General features: G+C 50.5%; 1 protein-coding gene and 2 long non-coding RNA genes across 21 annotated transcripts in view; all 3 read left to right on the top strand.

The window, feature by feature from the left end:
- Nucleotides 1-5,155: 5,155 nt before the first annotated feature.
- LOC113990269 overlaps nucleotides 5,156-22,931 on the top strand; it is a 63,276-nt gene continuing 45,500 nt past the window's right edge. For 9 of the 19 annotated variants that reach the window (XM_039382735.1, XM_039382742.1, XM_039382743.1 and 6 more), the window contains exons 1-6: nucleotides 18,387-19,607; nucleotides 19,820-20,163; nucleotides 20,837-20,886; nucleotides 21,455-21,580; nucleotides 21,776-21,913; nucleotides 22,506-22,631. In XM_039382735.1, the coding sequence (XP_039238669.1) occupies nucleotides 20,148-20,163; nucleotides 20,837-20,886; nucleotides 21,455-21,580; nucleotides 21,776-21,913; nucleotides 22,506-22,631 (456 nt within the window). In that variant the 5' untranslated portion in view covers nucleotides 18,387-19,607; nucleotides 19,820-20,147. Of the gene's footprint in view, nucleotides 5,220-6,476; nucleotides 6,593-7,439; nucleotides 7,556-7,938; nucleotides 8,039-18,385; nucleotides 19,608-19,819; nucleotides 20,164-20,836; nucleotides 20,887-21,454; nucleotides 21,581-21,775; nucleotides 22,129-22,505; nucleotides 22,632-22,931 lie in introns of those variants that run through there. The other 10 variants (XM_039382744.1, XM_039382730.1, XM_039382740.1 and 7 more) reach the window with 6 other exon arrangements.
- LOC120323536 lies at nucleotides 11,538-13,201 on the top strand. The gene is made up of 2 exons (XR_005564073.1): nucleotides 11,538-11,629; nucleotides 12,010-13,201. It is a non-coding gene; the product is annotated as an uncharacterized LOC120323536 (long non-coding RNA).
- LOC120323535 lies at nucleotides 13,927-17,731 on the top strand. Its single transcript, XR_005564072.1, has 4 exons — nucleotides 13,927-13,991; nucleotides 15,248-15,363; nucleotides 16,211-16,326; nucleotides 16,710-17,731. It is a non-coding gene; the product is annotated as an uncharacterized LOC120323535 (long non-coding RNA).

Here is a 22,931-nt window from a genome sequence, read left to right as displayed (position 1 = left end):
TTGGAAAACAGCCAACGTATGTGTGGAGGAACAAGAAACAGAATGGCAGCATTTCCAAGCTTGCAGAGACCTGAATGGTTCTTGAGGAAAACACCAACTTATGGACTTCCATGTTTTTACCCCAGTTCTGAACCCAGTTTAATGTACCCACACATATATCTCTCTATCAATCCCCTTGATTTGTACTACCCCAGACACGTCTGAACTTGTCCCCAGTTATTTCCCACCAAAAGTTGTTTTCTCCCTTACTCTCCCCTGCTTTCCCGCTCATCCCACACTGATTGGCCAGAAAATGCCGCAGTGCGGAGTGAGCTCCCATTGGCCCCAGATACCTGACTCCTCCCAAGTTCCTCCCTCCTTCTCCCTACTCCCCAATCCTGTGGCACCCTGAGATGTCCGTCCCATGCTCCGCCCCGGTTATCGGACCTCCCTCACGTGAACCCTGTATAAGATCTCCAGGATTTTATTATGTCACCTGAAGCACCTCGGGTGCTCCCTCCAGTGCCACCATAGGAATAGGAAAAAAAATAAAGGAAAAACTCAAAGAAGTGTATGGGAGGGAACTGGGGCTTTCTTCAAGTTGGAGCGGGACGGCGTGGGGCCGGGGAGCTGTAGGGAGACTCCTCGCCACTGTGCTCAGTGCCTGGCCTCTTCCCCCCGCCCCACCCCATCGCCCAGGCTGAGAACCGGCGCCGCTGCTGCCTCAGTCTGGGGCCGCCCCGCCTCATCGGCAACTGTTTTTGCCTCAGCCCTCAGGTGTTTTCCCCTCAGCCCGCACCAGTTTTTCCCTCAGCCCGCAGCCGGTTTTGCCTCAGCCCACAGCCCTTTCTGCCTCATAACTGCCCCCCCCACCTCAGCTGCAGCCGGTTTTGTCTAAGCCCAGAGCCATCCTCATCTCAGCCCTTGTGCCCCGCTGCTTCAGCCCGCAGCGGCTTTTGCTTCAGCCTGGGGGTCACCCCATCTCAGCTGAGGCCTCGGGGATGCCGGGAAAAGGCGACGGTAGTAAAACTCAAGAGCCACAGGCGCTATGAAGCCGCTAGTTGTTTATTACGCTGCCGGACGCGCGGGGATGACTCCGCCTGACACGCGCGACCGCTCCCCCCTCCCGGCTCCCGTTTTCTCCCCGTAGGTCATCCATATCCATCGCACGGTTTTACATATTCAGGAACTACCCCAGAGTGGGCGCTGGTCTATGGAAATCTCGGCACACGCCTTCTGGCACCTGCCCACTTCTCTCGGGTGGTCCTCTCGGGTCCTCTGACTCTGGACAGTAGAATGAAGAGGAAGAAGTGGAGAAGGAACCTGTGGCTGTTGGAGAAGTAATGCCCGAAGGAATGAAAGCTTTGGCTAGCACTGCCTTTGGTGTCATTCAGAGCTGCAAGTTCCTAATGTGTTAACAGTATTTGCTTTGTCCTAATGTTGATCAGGGCTCCTGGAGAAGCCCCAGGTCAGCTCTCAGAAAGCAAGGACTGGCCTCTGCTGGAGCTCTTTCCCCTTGGGTAGGGATGGTTAATGGCTGTCTTGTGTTTCCTTTGTCCCAAGCCTAAGGACGTGCCACCCGAGCTGGAGAATCCCAGAAATCCGCCTCCTGTGTTCCGATCCTTCCTGCAGTCTTGCCTGTAAGAGAATGTGAGGCCCCGATGGCCTACCAGGCTGCTTCTGCAGACAAAGTGGCTGCAGGTGAAACAGCTGTCCAGGGATGGGCTTTGTCATCAGCTAAACTCAGAGGCATCAGGAGGCCTCCTCTCCTACTAATCTCCACTCTTGGTGCTTTTCAAATGACAACTAAGTAGCATCCTAGAACTAGTTTGGCTTGGAAGGGTCCTTTAAGTGGCATCTAGTCCAACCCTCCTGCAACGAGCAGGGACATCTTCAACTAGACCAGGTTGCTCAGAGCCTTTCCTCCAAGGAAAGGTCTTCTACCATCTGGTCCTGTCTGTGGCCCTGGCTTGTACTTTGGGAGGACACTTGGTTGTACCTGGTGGCAAAAGAGTGGGAGTAGAATAATAGCAGGTCCAGAGGCTGAAATGGTGTTGGTGGAGGGGGACCCAAGGAAGCAGTCCCAGCCAAGTGGTCAGAGTATTAATGGCCTGGGAGAAGGAAGGGGCTGTGGGGAGCTCACTGCGAGCCTCAGAGGGGGCCCAGCTTGTCCCTCCTGCCCCACTCTTTGAGGTTTCTGCCACCCAAGGAGGGACAGCTGAGCGGGCCTTGTCCCAGCCCCATTTGCTGCCTGGCACATTCCAGCAGGCCAGAAGTGCTCCAGGGTTCTGGCAGGTTTTGTGGCAGAGAGAGGGAGCTGCACAAGGTGCCACTGGGCTGTCCCTGCTGAGAAGGAAGGTGGCAGGGGTGGAATGCAGACACTGCTCTCCTTGCAAGCCAGAGCTGAGTCCATCAGCACTATGCCCCTTGTGTCCCTGCTCTTGTCTGGGTGCTGAGAACCTCCACCTCAGTGCTCTTCAGAACAACACACAGGCCTGCATCCTCCTGGGGTTGACCTTGCTTAGAGGGGTTTTGAACTTGCAAGTTGAGCCAGAGTGTCCCTTGCAGGACACATAGCAATAAATGTGCCCTGGGGTTACCTGCTTGTCTGCACAATCTAGCTGAGAAAATCTATGCAAACTGAACAGGAAAGTGGCCTTGTGTGAAATGACCCTTTTGTTATTGTGTGTAACTATCCAACCTTGCAAGGGACAGAATGGTGACTGTCCCTGACTCTACTGACTGTCCCCAGGGCACAAATGTGACACCAGAACCTCTGCTGGCTCCCTCTCATTCTGGACAAGAGGTTAAAGAGGAGGAAGTGGACAATGAACTTGTGGCTGTTGTTGGAGCCGCAGAGCCTGAAGAAATTAAATCAGTAAGTGCCAGAGTACAGTAGCATTGCCTTTGGTGTAATTTAGAACTTGTGATGAGAGCAAGCTTGCTTTTCATGGCTGAAGAGTGTGAGGGCTGGAGTGCTGCCATGACATGGTGCTTCAGCCCAGCCACTGACACCTGGAAAAGGAGTTTTGACCCCTCTTGTGTTTAGTCTTTAGATTGCCGTGCAGGATTCCTAGGAGACAGCAGAAACTGTCCCCTGGATGTACCTGCCCCTCCACAGGGCCTCTTTCAGAAATCCATGAAAAATGAACAAGAAATTGGCCTTGTGTGAAATGACCCTTTTGTTATTGTGTGTAACTATCCAACCTTGCAAGGGACAGAATGGTGACTGGCCCTGACTCTATTGACTGTCTCCAGGACACAACAGCAGCACCAGAACCTCTTCTGGCCCCCTCTGATTCTGGACAGGAGGTGGAAGAGAAAGAAGTGGAGAAGGAACCTGTGGCTGTTGGAAAAGTCATGCCTGAAGGAATGAAATCAGTAAGTGCCAGCTTTGGTTAGCACTGCCTTTGGTGTCATTCAGAGCTGCAAGTTCCTGAGCAGACAGTGCTTGCCATGCATGGCTGAAGAGTGTGAGGGCTGGAGCCCTGCCATGACATGGTGCTTCAGCCCATCTGCTGACACCTGGAAAAGAGGTTTTGAACTTCCAAGTTGAGCCAGAGTGTTACTTGCAGGACACACAGCAATAACTGTGTCCAGAGGGTAGTGTCCCCTCTGAACGGCCTAGTTGAGAAAATGCATGAAAATTGAAGAGGAAACTGCCCATGAACTCGTGTAAATCCAGTCTTTTCTTCTCGTCCATTCACTTTGTGAAGTGGCCAGCAAAAGACAGTTTAAGAGCCTGACTTGTGGCCAACAGCATCTTCCCAAGGGTTTGCCTCTGAACTATGATCTCAGGACATCTCTGCAAGCCACCTTTCTGACATAAACTAATTCTTGCCACAGATCCTCAAGAGCTCTGCAATGGCAGGCGCTGCTGTAGCACCACAGTCTGAAGAAGTCACCTTTCCCGACACTGAAATTCCTCCACTCGCAAAGGAGGCAGAGTCAAGAAGGACTTGGAAAACAGCCAACGTATGTGTGGAGGAACAAGAAACAGAATGGCAGCATTTCTAAGCTTGCAGAGACCTGAATGGTTCTTGAGGAAAACACCAACTTATGGACTTCCATGTTTTTACCCCAGTTCTGAACCCAGTTTAATGTACCCACACATATATCTCTCTATCAATCCCCTTGATTTGTACTACCCCAGACACGTCTGAACTTGTCCCCAGTTATTTCCCACCAAAAGTTGTTTTCTCCCTTACTCTCCCCTGCCTTCCCGCTCATCCCACACTGATTGGCCAGAAAATGCCGCAGTGCGGAGTGAGCTCCCATTGGCCCCAGATACCTGACTCCTCCCAAGTTCCTCCCTCCTTCTCCCTACTCCCCAATCCTGTGGCACCCTGAGATGTCCGTCCCATGCTCCGTCCCGGTTATCGGACCTCCCTCACGTGAACCCTACATAAATCCTCGTTCCTTTTAATAAAGTAGCCATTGCATGCCCTCCTTCTATGTTGTCGGACCCTTCTGTGCAGTGTCGCGTCCCTAATTCCTTCCCCACCGGGCGGTGGCAAGTATCTACTCTGATCTTTGCAGCTACTTCATTATGAAATTAACTTTTGTTGTTATTCATAGCTGGGAAGTCCCATTGATGGGGGTTTTGGTATGGCTTGCAATTGGGGAAGGAAAAAATTAAAGGAAAAACAGAAAGATGGGGCGGGGAGGGGGGGCGGAACTGGGGCTTCCTTCAAGTTGGGAGCGGGACGGCGTGGGGCCGGGGAGCTGTAGGGAGACTCCTCGCCACTGTGCTCAGTGCCTGGCCTCTTCCCCCCGCCCCACCCCATCGCCCGGGCTGAGAACCGGCGCCGCTGCTGCCTCAGTCGGGGGCCGCCCCGCCTCATCGGCAACTGTTTTTGCCTCAGCCCTCAGGTGTTTTCCCCTCAGCCCGCACCAATTTTCCCCTCAACCCGCAGCCATTTTTCCCTCAGCCCTCAGCCGATTTTGCCTCAGCCCACAGCCCTTTCTGCCTCGTAACTGGGCCCCCCCCCCGCCTCAGCTGCAGCCGGTTTTGTCTAAGCCCAGAGCCATTCTCATCTCAGCCCTTTCTGCCCCGCTGCTTCAGCCCGCAGCGGCTTTTACTTCAGCCTGGGGCTCACCCCATCTCAGCCTTTTGGATCTGCTGGAAGGTGGTATCTCTCTTTCACACGAGCGTCTTTCATGTTGTTTCTTTCAGAGGGCATTGTGAGTGAGGAGAACCCTGCGAAGAAATACACTGTACAGCAGCAAATTGGCCAAGGGTAAGTCCAATCTCAGCTACTTCCACAAAACCATGGGCCAGGGATTTTGCTGGTGTCCTATCAAGCATGCAGTCAGGCAAGCTGCAAACATGGGCAGACACTGGGCTTACATCCTCCTGTCTGTCAGTCCTGATCAGTATTTAATAACTGTGGTCAGAAGGCATTGTCAAAGACAACTCAATGCTGGCAGTCTCTTGCCTGTAACAAGGAGCAGGACATGGAGTATGTCCTATGTTTTCTCCTGGCCACCCTGCATGGCAGAGGGCTGCTGGGCTGCTGGGCTGCTGGCTGAAGCCGAGTGTTTTATAAACACTCTGGGCAGCAGAGCTCTGCTCTCTGGGCTGGCTTTCTCACCCAGGGCCTAAACACCTTCTCCCTTCTTGGCTGCTGCTCTGTTTCTAGGGCTTTCGGAGCTGTTTTCCGAGGAGTTGACATTGCCACAGGAGGACAGGTAAAGGCCAGCACCCCCGGCAGATTGTGCAGCTCTCGAGTGCTTTCCCCTCCGCTGGGAGCTGTGGCCACAGCTCTGGGTGGCCACGAGATCTTTGCTGCAGAGACTCTTCCTCTGAGGGCAGACAAGCGTCAGCCTGCAACACACGGTTTGGACAGACCTTGTCCTTACTAAGTCCCCAAAAGAACGCAAGGAGGGCAGGGGTATCTTTCAGAGAAGGACACCTTTGCTCAGACTTATTTACTGACTATGCTAATGCATCAGCTACTTGGTGGCTCCTTACCCAGCTGCAGTGCTGCACTTGGGAAGTGCACTTACACAGGAGTCTGCAAGGGATCTAAAGGCCCTGAGCGCTGCTCATAACCCCGGCCACATCCATAAAACACCCTAGAATGGGTTATTCCTTTTCAAACCCAGAAAAGAACTGCAAATAGGAACTGGGTTAAAAACGTTCTTTAGAGTTGCAAAATCCAACTTCAAGATGTTAGAAAGTGCCGGGACTGTATTTTTTTGTGTAACCCTCATGACCTTTTAGGATGGGATTTCCCCTCCATTATGGATTGATTGTTTGCAGACCATTTGTCCAGAGTTTACAAGGCAAAATGTCTATAGCCATGTGTCCTGTAACTGGCACACAAGGGCGAGTGGAGGAATCGTCTCTTGTCCTGTCAGTGAAGAAGCTCTGGTGTCTAATCCCAGGCAGTTTGGCCCACCCTGGCTCCATCATTCCAAAAACACCTGCTCCATGTGCGTTGTGGTCCCGTGCAACAGACTTCTCAAGTCTGTGTCTTTCAATCTCCTTTTAGGTGGCCATCAAGAAGATTTTTCTCCGCGACAGAAAGAACAAAAGGGAGCTTGTTGTAACTGAGGTTTCACTCCTGAGTAGCATGAGGCACCCCAATATCATTCGCTATATAGACAGGTGAGTGGTTCTGGGATTATCACATCATTGACACACTGCAAGCCAAAGGCTAAAAAGCCACTTTGGTCACTGGAAGAACATGGAGCTCTTCATTATTTCTCAACTCCTCCACCTGCAGTGGACGGGAGGTGCAGGGCACAGGTCTCTTAGCTCCTTCAGGGAGGAGCTTGCCTTGTGTCTGCCTTGGCCTTTTCTGGTATAGGTAGTTTGAAGCGTGTCTTCCAAAACTTGCATCTGCCATGTCTTCCTAAAGCCACAGCCCTTCAGTTCACTACCTCCCTGTTCTTTTGGGGTCTGGTTTTTTCAAACTGATCATCTTTTCTGTGCCTTAATGATACGTGCTGATTAACCCACCTAGAAATGATTGCCCTTGGGGTTTTCCCTCTACTTTCTGTTGCTGTGGATGCCAGGAAGACTAGGCTCTTGTTTGCACAACCACACAATGTGCCAGGTTTTAAACGGTTTTCCCTGTTTCTGAATGCACTCTATGCAATGCTTTCCAAGGGCTTGACCAACATCTGCCCTCAGTGGTGCACACTCTCCTCCCATGGAGAAGTCTGTGTTGCCTGCTTCCTGCAGTTCAGGCTGGAAGGGATGAGTTAAGATGATGAAGCAGCTGATGGCACTGTCCTGGTTCCACATTTCTCTCTGCTGCCACTAAACTGCATTTTTGCCTTGCTTGCCATCTAAGACATCTCCTTTTTCACAGATGAGCCTTTCTCATTTAGCCTGCTCAGATTCTCTCTTCATTTACAAGTGACCTGGCAAGAAAACTCAACTGCAGTCTTTCCCATAAGGTCATTTAGCTGGGCCCATTCATCTCCATGCTGTGGGTTTCTTCTTTCAGCTACCTTTTCAATGAAGAACTGGCTGGTGACGGAATATGTGGAGGGATGCACCTTAGCTGCTGTGGTTTCCATACAAGCTCTTGAGGAAGAGATGATAGCCTCTATCAGTCGGGAGGTAAGGGATGCTGCTCTTGCTTCTGACAGCTTGGACAGGATGGTTCTTTGCAAAAGGTGGTAAGAACAGGAGTGATTTCCTGTTCAGAGCTTTGTTTCTGCGTTGCTGTTATGATGTGGAGAAGAAAAGAGCATCCAAGTGAACGGCCTGCCAGTCTCACTGCATTTCTTGTACTCTGTTATTATACTCCTATAATGTTGTTGTACTTTCCTTTCTAGTTTAATTTCATTTTATTTTATTTATTATTCTACACTTTGCCACTTGAAGTATGTCTGCAATTGATGTGTCACCTGGAAATTTGATCTTTTAAGAGCTATTTCCTTTTTTGTGGGATAAAATCAGCCTAATTAATTTTCCCCTTGTGTTTCTGTGTTTAATCTCAGTGCCTGAAAGGACTGGACTTCCTTCATTCAAATCGAGTGATTCACAGAGACATCAAAAGTGACAATATTCTTCTTGGAGTGGATGGATCAGTCAAATTGAGTAGGCGTTCCTGGGCACAGTGTTCCTGGGAGGCAGGGTATATGTAGTGTATATATATGTATATATGTATATATGTACAGCGTTTGTGTAAATATATATTGTGTGTATCTACACAATGTACTGTAGAGTTATTACCATTGTATATAGATAATGTATATATGTGTTTGTATATAGAGAGACTGTGTATATAGTGTGTATATATGTAGTGTATATATATAGCGTTTGTGTAAATAAATATTGTGTGTATCTGTAGTATATGTATATAAATATGTATTTTTATAGACATTCGAAGGCCCTTCTATAGGTGCTACACACTGTAGAGAGAGGTATAATATCGTGTATAGGATAATGTATGATCTCTTCTGTAAACGATACCCTGTATTTATCGGTGTGTGTGTTGCGTCGGTACCTGGCCATGGTTTTACCTGGACGGATGGAAGGATGGGTGGGTGAATGGATACAGATCGCCCTCTCGCGGCTGCCAGCGGGGCAGGCGGAGGCAGGAGTCCCTGAATATGTGTTTGTAAACCTTTTGAAGTTATGAAAGGCCGAAATGAAACATTTCTCACCCATTTCCCCCGTTTTCATTTCCGAGGGACTCTCTGCTGAAGGTGGCCTGAGTATGTACATAAATGCAGCACCCTCCAAAAAACCCTGTTTTTCCCACAAGTTGTTAAAAAATACTGCTCAGCTCTGTTAGGAGCTGGAGCCCACAGCGAGGGGGCATCGTCCCTGCCCAGCCTTGGCTATCATGCGGGGAACAGGCAGCCTGGCTTCACCTGGGATTCACTGGGGAAGCCAGAAGCCTTGTAAATCAGCACAGCCAGTTGTGTTCCCAGCTTGGGAACTCAGCTCCTTCTGATGGGCAAACCCTGTCTGTTCCAACTACTTCCAAGAAATAATAAATGCAGATGTACAGACATTCTGCTTGGCCTGTACTCTGCACTCCATAGGGCATTTGCACGACACCCCATAACTCTCCTGCACTGTAGCCCCTTATATAATGCTCCCTTATATATAGATAATGTACATACTTGTGTGTGTGTATATAGAGAGAGAGAGACTGTGTAAATAGTGTGTACCTATAGTGTATATACATATATATATACACATATATATAGATATGTATTTGTGTGGGAACAGGAAAAAATTAAAGGAAAAACGAAAAGGTGGGGGGGAGGGGACGGGACGGGACGGGACTGGGGCTTCCTTCAAGTTGGGAGCGGGACGGCGTGGGGCCGGGGAGCTGTAGGGAGACTCCTCGCCACTGTGCTCAGTGCCTGGCCTCTTCCCCCCGCCCCACCCCATCGCCCAGGCTGAGAACCGGCGCCGCTGCTGCCTCAGTCTGGGGCCGCCCCGCCTCATCGGCAACTGTTTTTGCCTCAGCCCTCAGGTGTTTCCCCCTCAGCCCGCACCAATTTTTCCCTCAACCCTCAGCCATTTTTCCTTCAGATCACAGTCGTTTTTGCCTCAGCCCGGACCAATTTTCCCCTCAGCCCGCAGCCATTTTTCCCTCAGCCCGCAGCCCTTTCTGCCTCATAACTGGGCCCCCCCCGCCTCAGCTGCAGCCGGTTTTGTCTAAGCCCAGAGCCATTCTCATCTCAGCCCTTGTGCCCCGCTGCTTCAGCCCGCAGCGGCTTTTCCTTCAGCCTGGGGGTCACCCCATCTCAGCTGAGGCCTCGGGGATGCCCGGAAAAGGCGACGGTAGTAAAACTCAAGAGCCACAGGCGCTATGAAGCCGCTAGTTGTTTATTACGCTGCCGGACGCGCGGGGATGACTCCGCCTGACACGCGCGACCCCTCCCGGCTCCCGTTTTCTCCCCGTAGGTCATCCATATCCATCGCACGGTTTTACATATTCAGGAACTACCCCAGAGTGGGCGCTGGTCTATGGAAATCTCGGCACACGCCTTCTGGCACCTGCCCACTTCTCTCGGGTGGTCCTCTCGGGTCCTCTGACTCTGGACAGTAGAATGAAGAGGAAGAAGTGGAGAAGGAACCTGTGGCTGTTGAAGAAGGAAGAAGTGGAGAAGGAACCTGTGGCTGTTGGAGACGTAATGCCTGAAGGAATGAAAGCTTTGGTTAGCACTGCCTTTGGTGTCATTCAGAGCTGCAAGTTCCTAATGTGTTAACAGTATTTGCTTTGTCCTAATGTTGATCAGGGCTCCTGGAGAAGCCCCAGGTCAGCTCTCAGAAAGCAAGGACTGGCCTCTGCTGGAGCTCTTTCTCCTTGGGTAGGGATGGTTAATGGCTGTCTTGTGTTTCCTTTGTCCCAAGCCTAAGGACGTGCCACCCGAGCTGGAGAATCCCAGAAATCCGCCTCCTGTGTTCCGATCCTTCCTGCAGTCTTGCCTGTAAGAGAATGTGAGGCCCCGATGGCCTACCAGGCTGCTTCTGCAGACAAAGTGGCTGCAGGTGAAACAGCTGTCCAGGGATGGGCTTTGTCATCAGCTAAACTCAGAGGCATCAGGAGGCCTCCTCTCCTACTAATCTCCACTCTTGGTGCTTTTCAAATGACAACTAAGTAGCATCCTAGAATAGTTTGGCTTGGAAGGGTCCTTTAAGTGGCATCTAGTCCAACCCTCCTGATACGAGCAGGGACATCTTCAACTAGACCAGGTTGCTCAGAGCCTTTCCTCCAAGGAAAGGTCTTCCACCATCTGGTCCTGTCTGTGGCCCTGGCTTGTACTTTGGGAGGACACTTGGTTGTACCTGGTGGCAAAAGAGTGGGAGTAGAATAAGAGCAGGTCCAGAGGCTGAAATGGTGTTGGTGGAGGGGGACCCAAGGAAGCAGTCCCAGCCAAGTGGTCAGAGTATTAATGGCCTGGGAGAAGGAAGGGGCTGTGGGGAGCTCACTGCGAGCCTCAGAGGGGGCCCAGCTTGTCCCTCCTGCCCCACTCTTTGAGGTTTCTGCCACCCAAGGAGGGACAGCTGAGCGGGCCTTGTCCCAGCCCCATTTGCTGCCTGGCACATTCAAGCAGGCCAGAAGTGCTCCAGGGTTCTGGCAGGTTTTGTGGCAGAGAGAGGGAGCTGCACAAGGTGCCACTGGGCTGTCCCTGCTGAGAAGGAAGGTGGCAGGGGTGGAATGCAGACACTGCTCTCCTTGCAAGCCAGAGCTGAGTCCATCAGCACTATGCCCCTTGTGTCCCTGCTCTTGTCTGGGTGCTGAGAACCTCCACCTCAGTGCTCTTCAGAACAACACACAGGCCTGCATCCTCCTGGGGTTGACCTTGCTTAGAGGGGGTTTGAACTTGCAAGTTGAGCCAGAGTGTCCCTTGCAGGACACATAGCAATAAATGTGCCCTGGGGTTACCTGCTTGTCTGCACAATCTAGCTGAGAAAATCTATGCAAACTGAACAGGAAAGTGGCCTTGTGTGAAATGACCCTTTTGTTATTGTGTGTAACTATCCAACCTTGCAAGGGACAGAATGGTGACTGTCCCTGACTCTACTGACTGTCCCCAGGGCACAAATGTGACACCAGAACCTGCGTTGGCTCCCTCTCATTCTGGACAAGAGGTTAAAGAGGAGGAAGTGGACAATGAACCCGTGGCTGTTGTTGGAGCCGCAGAGCCTGAAGAAATTAAATCAGTAAGTGCCAGAGTACAGTAGCATTGCCTTTGGTGTAATTTAGAACTTGTGATGAGAGCAAGCTTGCTTTTCATGGCTGAAGAGTGTGAGGGCTGGAGTGCTGCCATGACATGGTGCTTCAGCCCAGCCACTGACACCTGGAAAAGGAGTTTTGACCCCTCTTGTGTTTAGTCTTTAGATTGCCGTGCAGGATTCCTAGGAGACAGCAGAAACTGTCCCCTGGATGTACCTGCCCCTCCACAGGGCCTCTTTCAGAAATCCATGAAAAATGAACAAGAAATTGGCCTTGTGTGAAATGACCCTTTTGTTATTGTGTGTAACTATCCAACCTTGCAAGGGACAGAATGCTGACTGGCCCTGACTCTACTGACTGTCTCCAGGACACAACAGCAGCACCAGAACCTCTTCTGGCCCCCTCTGATTCTGGACAGGAGGTGGAAGAGAAAGAAGTGGAGAAGGAACCTGTGGCTGTTGGAAAAGTCATGCCTGAAGGAATGAAATCAGTAAGTGCCAGCTTTGGTTAGCACTGCCTTTGGTGTCATTCAGAGCTGCAAGTTCCTGAGCAGACAGTGCTTGCCATGCATGGCTGAAGAGTGTGAGGGCTGGAGCCCTGCCATGACATGGTGCTTCAGCCCATCTGCTGACACCTGGAAAAGAGGTTTTGAACTTCCAAGTTGAGCCAGAGTGTTACTTGCAGGACACACAGCAATAACTGTGTCCAGAGGGTAGTGTCCCCTCTGAACGGCCTAGTTGAGAAAATGCATGAAAATTGAAGAGGAAACTGCCCATGAACTCGTGTAAATCCAGTCTTTTCTTCTCGTCCATTCACTTTGTGAAGTGGCCAGCAAAAGACAGTTTAAGAGCCTGACTTGTGGCCAACAGCATCTTCCCAAGGGTTTGCCTCTGAACTATGATCTCAGGACATCTCTGCAAGCCACCTTTCTGACATAAACTAATTCTTGCCACAGATCCTCAAGAGCTCTGCAATGGCAGGCGCTGCTGTAGCACCACAGTCTGAAGAAGTCACCTTTCCCGACACTGAAATTCCTCCACTCGCAAAGGAGGCAGAGTCAAGAAGGACTTGGAAAACAGCCAACGTATGTGTGGAGGAACAAGAAACAGAATGGCAGCATTTCTAAGCTTGCAGAGACCTGAATGGTTCTTGAGGAAAACACCAACTTATGGACTTCCATGTTTTTACCCCAGTTCTGAACCCAGTTTAATGTACCCACACATATATCTCTCTATCAATCCCCTTGATTTGTACTACCCCAGACACGTCTGAACTTGTCCCCAGTTATTTCCCACCAAAAGTTGTTTTCTCCCTTACTCTCCCCTGCCTTCCCGCTCATCCCACACTGATTGGCCAGAAAATGCCGCAGTGCGGAGTGAGCTCCCATTGGCCCCAGATACCTGACTCCTCCCAAGTTCCTCCCTCCTTCTCCCTACTCCCCAATCCTGTGGCACCCTGAGATGTCCGTCCCATGCTCCGCCCCGGTTATCGGACCTCCCTCACGTGAACCCTACATAAATCCTCGTTCCTTTTAATAAAGTAGCCATTGCATGCCCTCATTCTATGTTGTCGGACCCTTCTGTGCAGTGTCGCGTCCCTAATTCCTTCCCCACCGGGCGGTGGCAAGTATCTACTCTGATCTTTGCAGCTACTTCATTATGAAATTAACTTTTGTTGTTATTCATAGCTGGGAAGTCCCATTGATGGGGGTTTTGGTATGGCTTGCAATTGGGGAAGGAAAAAATTAAAGGAAAAACAGAAAGATGGGGGGGGGAGGGGGGGCGGAACTGGGGCTTCCTTCAAGTTGGGAGCGGGACGGCGTGGGGCCGGGGAGCTGTAGGGAGACTCCTCGCCACTGTGCTCAGTGCCTGGCCTCTTCCCCCCGCCCCACCCCATCGCCCAGGCTGAGAACCGGCGCCGCTGCTGCCTCAGTCGGGGGCCGCCCCGCCTCATCGGCAACTGTTTTTGCCTCAGCCCTCAGGTGTTTTCCCCTCAGCCCGCACCAATTTTCCCCTCAACCCGCAGCCATTTTTCCCTCAGCCCGCAGCCGATTTTGCCTCAGCCCACAGCCCTTTCTGCCTCGTAACTGGGCCCCCCCCCCGCCTCAGCTGCAGCCGGTTTTGTCTAAGCCCAGAGCCATTCTCATCTCAGCCCTTTCTGCCCCGCTGCTTCAGCCCGCAGCGGCTTTTACTTCAGCCTGGGGGTCACCCCATCTCAGCCTTTTGGATCTGCTGGAAGGTGGTATCTCTCTTTCACACGAGCGTCTTTCATGTTGTTTCTTTCAGAGGGCATTGTGAGTGAGGGGAACCCTGCGAAGAAATACACTGTACAGCAGCAAATTGGCCAAGGGTAAGTCCAATCTCAGCTACTTCCACAAAACCATGGGCCAGGGATTTTGCTGGTGTCCTATCAAGCATGCAGTCGGGCAAGCTGCAAACATGGGCAGACACTGGGCTTACATCCTCCTGTCTGTCAGTCCTGATCAGTATTTAATAACTGTGGTCAGAAGGCATTGTCAAAGACAACTCAATGCTGGCAGTCTCTTGCCTGTAACAAGGAGCAGGACATGGAGTATGTCCTATGTTTTCTCCTGGCCACCCTGCATGGCAGAGGGCTGCTGGGCTGCTGGGCTGCTGGGCTGAAGCCGAGTGTTTTATAAACACTCTGGGCAGCAGAGCTCTGCTCTCTGGGCTGGCTTTCTCACCCAGGGCCTAAACACCTTCTCCCTTCTTGGCTGCTGCTCTGTTTCTAGGGCTTTCGGAGCTGTTTTCCGAGGAGTTGACATTGCCACAGGAGGACAGGTAAAGGCCAGCACCCCCGGCAGATTGTGCAGCTCTCGAGTGCTTTCCCCTCCGCTGGGAGCTGTGGCCACAGCTCTGGGTGGCCACGAGATCTTTGCTGCAGAGACTCTTCCTCTGAGGGCAGACAAGCGTCAGCCTGCAACACACGGTTTGGACAGACCTTGTCCTTACTAAGTCCCCAAAAGAACGCAAGGAGGGCAGGGGTATCTTTCAGAGAAGGACACCTTTGCTCAGACTTATTTACTGACTATGCTAATGCATCAGCTACTTGGTGGCTCCTTACCCAGCTGCAGTGCTGCACTTGGGAAGTGCACTTACACAGGAGTCTGCAAGGGATCTAAAGGCCCTGAGCGCTGCTCATAACCCCGGCCACATCCATAAAACACCCTAGAATGGGTTATTCCTTTTCAAAGCCAGAAAAGAACTGCAAATAGGAACTGGGTTAAAAACGTTCTTTAGAGTTGCAAAATCCAACTTCAAGATGTTAGAAAGTGCCGGGGCTGTATTTTTTTGTGTAACCCTCATGACCTTTTAGGATGGGATTTCCTCCATTATGGATTGATTGTTTGCAGACCATTTGTCCAGAGTTTACAAGGCAAAATGTCTATAGCCATGTGTCCTGTAACTGGCACACAAGGGCGACTGGAGGAATCGTCTCTTGTCCTGTCAGTGAAGAAGCTCTGGTGTCTAATCCCAGGCAGTTTGGCCCACCCTGGCTCCATCATTCCAAAAACACCTGCTCCATGTGCGTTGTGGTCCCGTGCAACAGACTTCTCAAGTCTGTGGCTTTTAATCTCCTTTTAGGTGGCCATCAAGAAGATTTTTCTCCGCGACAGAAAGAACAAAAGGGAGCTTGTTGTAACTGAGGTTTCACTCCTGAGTAGCATGAGGCACCCCAATATCATTCGCTATATAGACAGGTGAGTGGTTCTGGGATTATCACATCATTGACACACTGCAAGCCAAAGGCTAAAAAGCCACTTTGGTCACTGGAAGAACATGGAGCTCTTCATTATTTCTCAACTCCTCCACCTGCAGTGGACGGGAGGTGCAGGGCACAGGTCTCTTAGCTCCTTCAGGGAGGAGCTTGCCTTGTGTCTGCCTTGGCCTTTTCTGGTATAGGTAGTTTGAAGCGTGTCTTCCAAAACTTGCATCTGCCATGTCTTCCTAAAGCCACAGCCCTTCAGTTCACTACCTCCCTGTTCTTTTGGGGTCTGGTTTTTTCAAACTGATCATCTTTTCTGTGCCTTAATGATACATGCTGATTAACCCACCTAGAAATGATTGCCCTTGGGGTTTTCCCTCTACTTTCTGTTGCTGTGGATGCCAGGAAGACTAGGCTCTTGTTTGCACAACCACACAATGTGCCAGGTTTTAAACGGTTTTCCCTGTTTCTGAATGCACTCTATGCAATGCTTTCCAAGGGCTTGACCAACATCTGCCCTCAGTGGTGCACACCCTCCTCCCGTGGAGAAGTCTGTGTTGCCTGCTTCCTGCAGTTCAGGCTGGAAGGGATGAGTTAAGATGATGAAGCAGCTGATGGCACTGTCCTGGTTCCACATTTCTCTCTGCTGTCACTAAACTGCATTTTTGCCTTGCTTGCCATCTAAGACATCTCCTTTTTCACAGATGAGCCTTTCTCATTTAGCCTGCTCAGATTCTCTCTTCATTTACAAGTGACCTGGCAAGAAAACTCAACTGCAGTCTTTCCCATAAGGTCATTTAGCTGGGCCCATTCATCTCCATGCTGTGGGTTTCTTCTTTCAGCTACCTTTTCAATGAAGAACTGGCTGGTGACGGAATATGTGGAGGGATGCACCTTAGCTGCTGTGGTTTCCATACAAGCTCTTGAGGAAGAGATGATAGCCTCTATCAGTCGGGAGGTAAGGGATGCTGCTCTTGCTTCTGACAGCTTGGACAGGATGGTTCTTTGCAAAAGGTGGTAAGAACAGGAGTGATTTCCTGTTCAGAGCTTTGTTTCTGCGTTGCTGTTATGATGTGGAGAAGAAAAGAGCATCCAAGTGAACGGCCTGCCAGTCTCACTGCATTTCTTGTACTCTGTTATTATACTCATATAATGTTGTTGTACTTTCCTTTCTAGTTTAATTTCATTTTATTTTATTTATTATTCTACACTTTGCCACTTGAAGTATGTCTGCAATTGATGTGTCACCTGGAAATTTGATCTTTTAAGAGCTATTTCCTTTTTTGTGGGATAAAATCAGCCTAATTAATTTTCCCCTTGTGTTTCTGTGTTTAATCTCAGTGCCTGAAAGGACTGGACTTCCTTCATTCAAATCGAGTGATTCACAGAGACATCAAAAGTGACAATATTCTTCTGGGAATCGATGGATCTGTGAAATTGAGTAGGCGTTCCTGGGCACAGTGTTCCTGGGAGGCAGGGTATATGTAGTGTATATATATGTATATATGTATATATGTACAGCGTTTGTGTAAATATATATTGTGTGTATCTACACAATGTACTGTAGAGTTATTACCATTGTATATAGATAATGTATATATGTGTTTGTATATAGAGAGACTGTGTATATAGTGTGTATATATGTAGTGTATATATATAGCGTTTGTGTAAATAAATATTGTGTGTATCTGTAGTATATGTATATAAATATGTATTTTTATAGACATTCGAAGGCCCTTCTATAGGTGCTACACACTGTAGAGAGAGGTATAATATCGTGTATAGGATAATGTATGATCTCTTCTGTAAACGATACCCTGTATTTATCGGTGTGTGTGTTGCGTCGGTACCTGGCCATGGTTTTACCTGGACGGATGGAAGGATGGGTGGGTGAATGGATACAGATCGCCCTCTCGCGGCTGCCAGCGGGGCAGGCGGAGGCAGGAGTCCCTGAATATGTGTTTGTAAACCTTTTGAAGTTATGAAAGGCCGAAATGAAACATTTCTCACCCATTTCCCCCGTTTTCATTTCCGAGGGACTCTCTGCTGAAGGTGGCCTGAGTATGTACATAAATGCAGCACCCTCCAAAAAACCCTGTTTTTCCCACAAGTTGTTAAAAAATACTGCTCAGCTCTGTTAGGAGCTGGAGCCCACAGCGAGGGGGCATCGTCCCTGCCCAGCCTTGGCTATCATGCGGGGAACAGGCAGCCTGGCTTCACCTGGGATTCACTGGGGAAGCCAGAAGCCTTGTAAATCAGCACAGCCAGTTGTGTTCCCAGCTTGGGAACTCAGCTCCTTCTGATGGGCAAACCCTGTCTGTTCCAACTACTTCCAAGAAATAATAAATGCAGATGTACAGACATTCTGCTTGGCCTGTACTCTGCACTCCATAGGGCATTTGCACGACACCCCATAACTCTCCTGCACTGTAGCCCCTTATATAATGCTCCCTTATATATAGATAATGTACATACTTGTGTGTGTGTATATAGAGAGAGAGAGACTGTGTAAATAGTGTGTACCTATAGTGTATATACATATATATATACACATATATATAGATATGTATTTGTGTGGGAACAGGAAAAAATTAAAGGAAAAACGAAAAGGTGGGGGGGAGGGGACGGGACGGGACGGGACTGGGGCTTCCTTCAAGTTGGGAGCGGGACGGCGTGGGGCCGGGGAGCTGTAGGGAGACTCCTCGCCACTGTGCTCAGTGCCTGGCCTCTTCCCCCCGCCCCACCCCATCGCCCAGGCTGAGAACCGGCGCCGCTGCTGCCTCAGTCTGGGGCCGCCCCGCCTCATCGGCAACTGTTTTTGCCTCAGCCCTCAGGTGTTTCCCCCTCAGCCCGCACCAATTTTTCCCTCAACCCTCAGCCATTTTTCCTTCAGATCACAGTCGTTTTTGCCTCAGCCCGGACCAATTTTCCCCTCAGCCCGCAGCCATTTTTCCCTCAGCCCGCAGCCCTTTCTGCCTCATAACTGGGCCCCCCCCGCCTCAGCTGCAGCCGGTTTTGTCTAAGCCCAGAGCCATTCTCATCTCAGCCCTTGTGCCCCGCTGCTTCAGCCCGCAGCGGCTTTTCCTTCAGCCTGGGGGTCACCCCATCTCAGCTGAGGCCTCGGGGATGCCGGGAAAAGGCGACGGTAGTAAAACTCAAGAGCCACAGGCGCTATGAAGCCGCTAGTTGTTTATTACGCTGCCGGACGCGCGGGGATGACTCCGCCTGACACGCGCGAGCGCTCCCCCCTCCCGGCTCCCGTTTTCTCCCCGTAGGTCATCCATATCCATCGCACGGTTTTACATATTCAGGAACTACCCCAGAGTGGGCGCTGGTCTATGGAAATCTCGGCACACGCCTTCTGGCGCCTGCCCACTTCTCTCGGGTGGCCGTAGGGGATGAAGGCTTCGAGTCTGCCTCCCACCGAACGGTTCACCTCGCTCTCGGAGCATGCGCAGTCTCTCAGCACCTTCCCCTCAGCAGGCAGCAAACAGAGAGACCCCCTCACACACCCCCGCTGCTCCGTCGCCCTGATATTCCACTGTAGCAGACAGAAAGGCTAGTCAGGGCCCCAGAAAATCCTACACGCACACAGAAGTTGGATAGGAGAAGGATTTAAGAGCTCCATGTCCACTGAGGGTTCCGACCCTGTAGGTTTCCCACAAGCCTAAGGGAATTTGGTTTTTGCAGGTGCACCAGGAGCTCAGTGCTGGGCAGAGAACTTTCTTGGGAGAAAGTCTGACTTGAGTGGCTATGGGAGAAGTGGCCAAAGGGGGGAGAAGGGGCAGGAAGCACCCACGGGGGCACCCCCACTCTGACAGCTGCTCCAAGGGCTCCCTGCCACGTGTGGAACACGGACGTGTCCCTGAGGGATTCACAACAAATGCTGTCCATGTCAGGCAATCACAGCTGTTCTGAATGCCCTCCAAGCCTCTCCACGGTAAAAGGGGAGAAGCCCAGCTTGGTACAGCGAGGGCTGAGCCATGAGGGCTGCCGGGGAGGAATCTCACTCTTCCTGGAGTCAGCTACTGTTGTCAAATACCTCTGAAATCCTCAGGATGACAGAACCCTCAAACCCTGCATTGCTAGTGTTAAAAAGCAAGGCGTCACTTTATTCACAGCGCTGTGGGCTGTGGGTGACCAGCCAAGAGCCTCCACACAGACACGGATTCAAAACTTATTATTCCATTATTCCATGGAAGAGCAGAGTTGATTTCCAGACGAGTTTTAGGCAGAAAGGTGAGCTTTACATCAGGAGGTAAGCTGACAAGTCACTGCAAGAAAGGGAGGTCAGGCTCCAACAGGAGAGCAAGATTCAACATTCCAGGGGTCAAGAAGCCACCCAAAACCATTGCAGCGTGGGGAACCTTGAACGGCTGTTTCCGTGATGTCACAGGACTGTTGCCCCACTGTCGCTGTGATGTCACTGAAGTGCTGGGTGGCCATTGCAGTGTCCGTGGAACGCTCTCAGTCAGGCACCAAGGAAATCGGCTTGCGGTGCAGTTCGTCGCATGCTCGTCGCAGAGGAGTCTTCGGATTGAGGATTTCTCAGCGGAGAGCTTGTGAACGGGCATCCCAGAGGAGTTTTCGGATCGAGGAGCTCTCAGTGGAGAGCCTACAAACTAGAGAGCGGTTTTCTTTTCCCTCCCCCAAGGGGCTGTGCCCCTTGGACTGCAGCACAGCTTTGCTGAAGTGTTTTGGCAAATCTGTGCTGCAGTTCATGAGTTTGTGCTCTTTTCAACAAATTTATATTTTTCTCCCGACAGGCCCCGCCAGGTGATGGATTTCCCGAGAGGTGAGTAGTGTTTGTTCCTGGGGGCAGCATACCTGGCTTTGGCATGGCTGTGTTCTTTATGCTCTTCCTTAGGCACTGAGATGATTTAGAAACAAAACTGCCCTTAAGATGCCCTTAGTTTGGTAGAACTCCTGTCAACAGCTTTGTCTGAAAAGGGGGGGTCTGTGTGTGGACAGCATTTGGAATGGAACTTGAGGGGGTTCTGTGCCCTCCACTGGATAGCCTGTGGAGTCTGTTTTTCTGGAGAACTATTTTCAGCAAGCTAAAGAGAACTGATGCTTGCCATTTATTAAAAGAAAAACCAAAAACCAACAGAACAGAAAAAGAAAAAAAAAAGAAGAGGAAACTTCTTTATCTCTTCAGCTAAAGCTGCTTTAGCTCTTGGGCAGAACAGAAGCATTGACTGTTAATGGACAATTTACATTTGCTTGATGGAGTTTCTATTTGTTTTATTTCCTGGGAAAACAGCATAAAAAATAGACAGGAAACTGTAGAAGAAGATGAATATGGGGTTTTGTCCTCTTCTCTTGCTTGCTGTGCAAAAGAAGTGTTGCTCCTGGGGAGATGTTGTGAAAGAAAAATGCTCTTTATTTGGGTTGCCTTGTGTGATGGGATTCCCCACAAGAGGCACTTTTCTGACAGCGTCTGCTTCATTTTGCCTTGCCCATTGCAGACGGAATCACCAGTGGATATGGAGATGGACAGAGAGCAGCCCGTCCTTCTGTGAGTGGAAAAGGAAGCTTTGACGTTCCTAGTTTTTAGGAATCATGGAGCGAGCTGTGAGCTTGGCCTGCTACAACAAAGTGCCAGCCTGAGAGGCTGAAAGCAAGTCCATGAAAGAAAGTCCATGTCAGTGCCTTTGCAGCAGCAGCAGCAGCAGCCAAGGCATCCCTGGCTGTTTTCTCATTTTCTGTTCAAGAGCTTTTAAACAGAGGAAGGTCTGGGTTTGCAGGCAGAAGATTGTTTGCTGCTTTTAGCCATGGTGGGATATCTAAGTCAGAGCAAGATGCAGCACTGTCTAACTAGTTGGTAAAGAGAGCAAATTTGGGACAATGGGATGTAATGCCCTGCCACTGAGAGGCAGCTGGGACTGTGGAGGGATTTCAACTCCCCTAATTTGCTGGAGAGTTAAATTGTCCTGGGACATATGCACTGTAGAACTGAGGCCTGTAGGACCAAGTGCATGTCTAGGCTGGTTTCTAATGTGTAAGCAGATTAAGGTGGTGTGAAACTATCCAACCTTGCAAGGGACAGAATGGTGACTGTCCCTCTCTCTACTGACTGTCCCCAGGACACAACAGCGACACCAGAACCTCTCCTGGCTCCTTCTGACTCTGGACAGGAGGATGAAGAGGAAGAAGTGGAGAAGGAACCTGTGGCTGTTGGAGAAGTAATGCCTGAAGGAATGGAAGCTTTGGTACGCACTGCCTTTGGTGTCATTCAGAGCTGCAAGTTCCTATTGTTTTAACAATATTTGCTTTGTCCTAATGTTGATCAGGGCTCCTGGAGAAGCCCCAGGTCAACTCTCAGAAAGCAAGGACTGGCCTGTGCTGGAGCTCTTCCCCTCGGGGAGGGATGGTTAATGGCTGTCTTGTGTTTCCTTTGTCCCAAGCCTAAGGACGTGCCACCCGAGCTGGGGACTCCCAGAAATCCGCCTCCTGTGTTCCGTTCCTACCTGCAGTCTTGCCTGTACGGGAATGTGAGGCCCCGATGGCCTACCAGGCTGCTTCTGCAGACAAAGTGGCTGCAGGTGAAACAGCTGTCCAGGGATGGGCTTTGTCATCAGCTAAACTCAGAGGCATCAGGAAGCCTCCTCTCCTACTAATCTCCACTCTTGGTGCTTTTCAAATGACAACTAAGTAGCATCCTAGAATAGTTTGGCTTGGAAGGGTCCTTTAAGTGGCATCTAGTCCAACCCCCCTGCAGTGAGCAGGGACATCTTCAACTGGACTGGGAATGAAATCAGTAAGTACCAGAGTACATTAGCACTGCCTTTGGTGTCATTCAGAGCTGCAAGTTCCTGAGCACACAGCACTTGCTCTTTGGGACTGAAGAGTGTGAGGGCTGGAGCCCTGCCATGACATGGTGCTTCAGCCCAGCCACTGACACCTGGAAAAGGGGTTTTGAACTTCCAAGTTGAGTCTGAGTGTCCCTTGCAGGAGGCATAGCAATAACTGTGCCCTGGACTACCTGCCCCTCTGAACAGCCTTGCTCAGAAAATCTATGTAAATTGAACAAGAAAGTGGCCTTGTGTGAAATGACCCTTTTGTTATTGTGTGTAACTATCCAACCTTGCAAGGGACAGAATGGTGACTGTCCCTGACTCTACTGACTGTCCCCAGGGCACAAACCCAACACCAGAACCTCTGCTGGCTCCCTCTCTTTCTGGACAAGAGGGTGAAGAAGAGGAAGTGGACAATGAACCTGTGGCTGTTGTTGGAGCCGCAGAGCCTGAAGAAATTAAATCAGTAAGTGCCAGAGTACAGTAGTATTGTCTTTGGTGTAATTTAGAACTTGTGATGAGAGCAAGCTTGCTTTTCATGGCTGAACATTGTGAGGGCTGGAGCCCTGCCATGACATGTTGCTTCAGCCCAGCCACTGACACCTGGAAAAGGGGATTTTGACCCTTCCTGTTTAGTCTTTAGATTGCCGTGCAGGATTCTTAGGAGACAGGAGAAGCTGTCCCCTGGATGTACCTGCCCCTCCACAGGGCCTATTTCAGAAAATCCATGAACAATGAACAAGAGATTGGCCTTGTGTCAAATGAC

This window comes from Pipra filicauda, unplaced genomic scaffold (assembly GCF_003945595.2).
Source record: "Pipra filicauda isolate LSUMZ 115617 unplaced genomic scaffold, ASM394559v2 scaffold281_size1565311_pilon, whole genome shotgun sequence".
Classification (NCBI taxonomy): Eukaryota; Metazoa; Chordata; class Aves; order Passeriformes; family Pipridae; genus Pipra; species Pipra filicauda.
The sequence above is the reverse complement of the archived record's forward strand: the minus strand, read 5'-3'. Positions and strand labels throughout refer to the sequence as shown.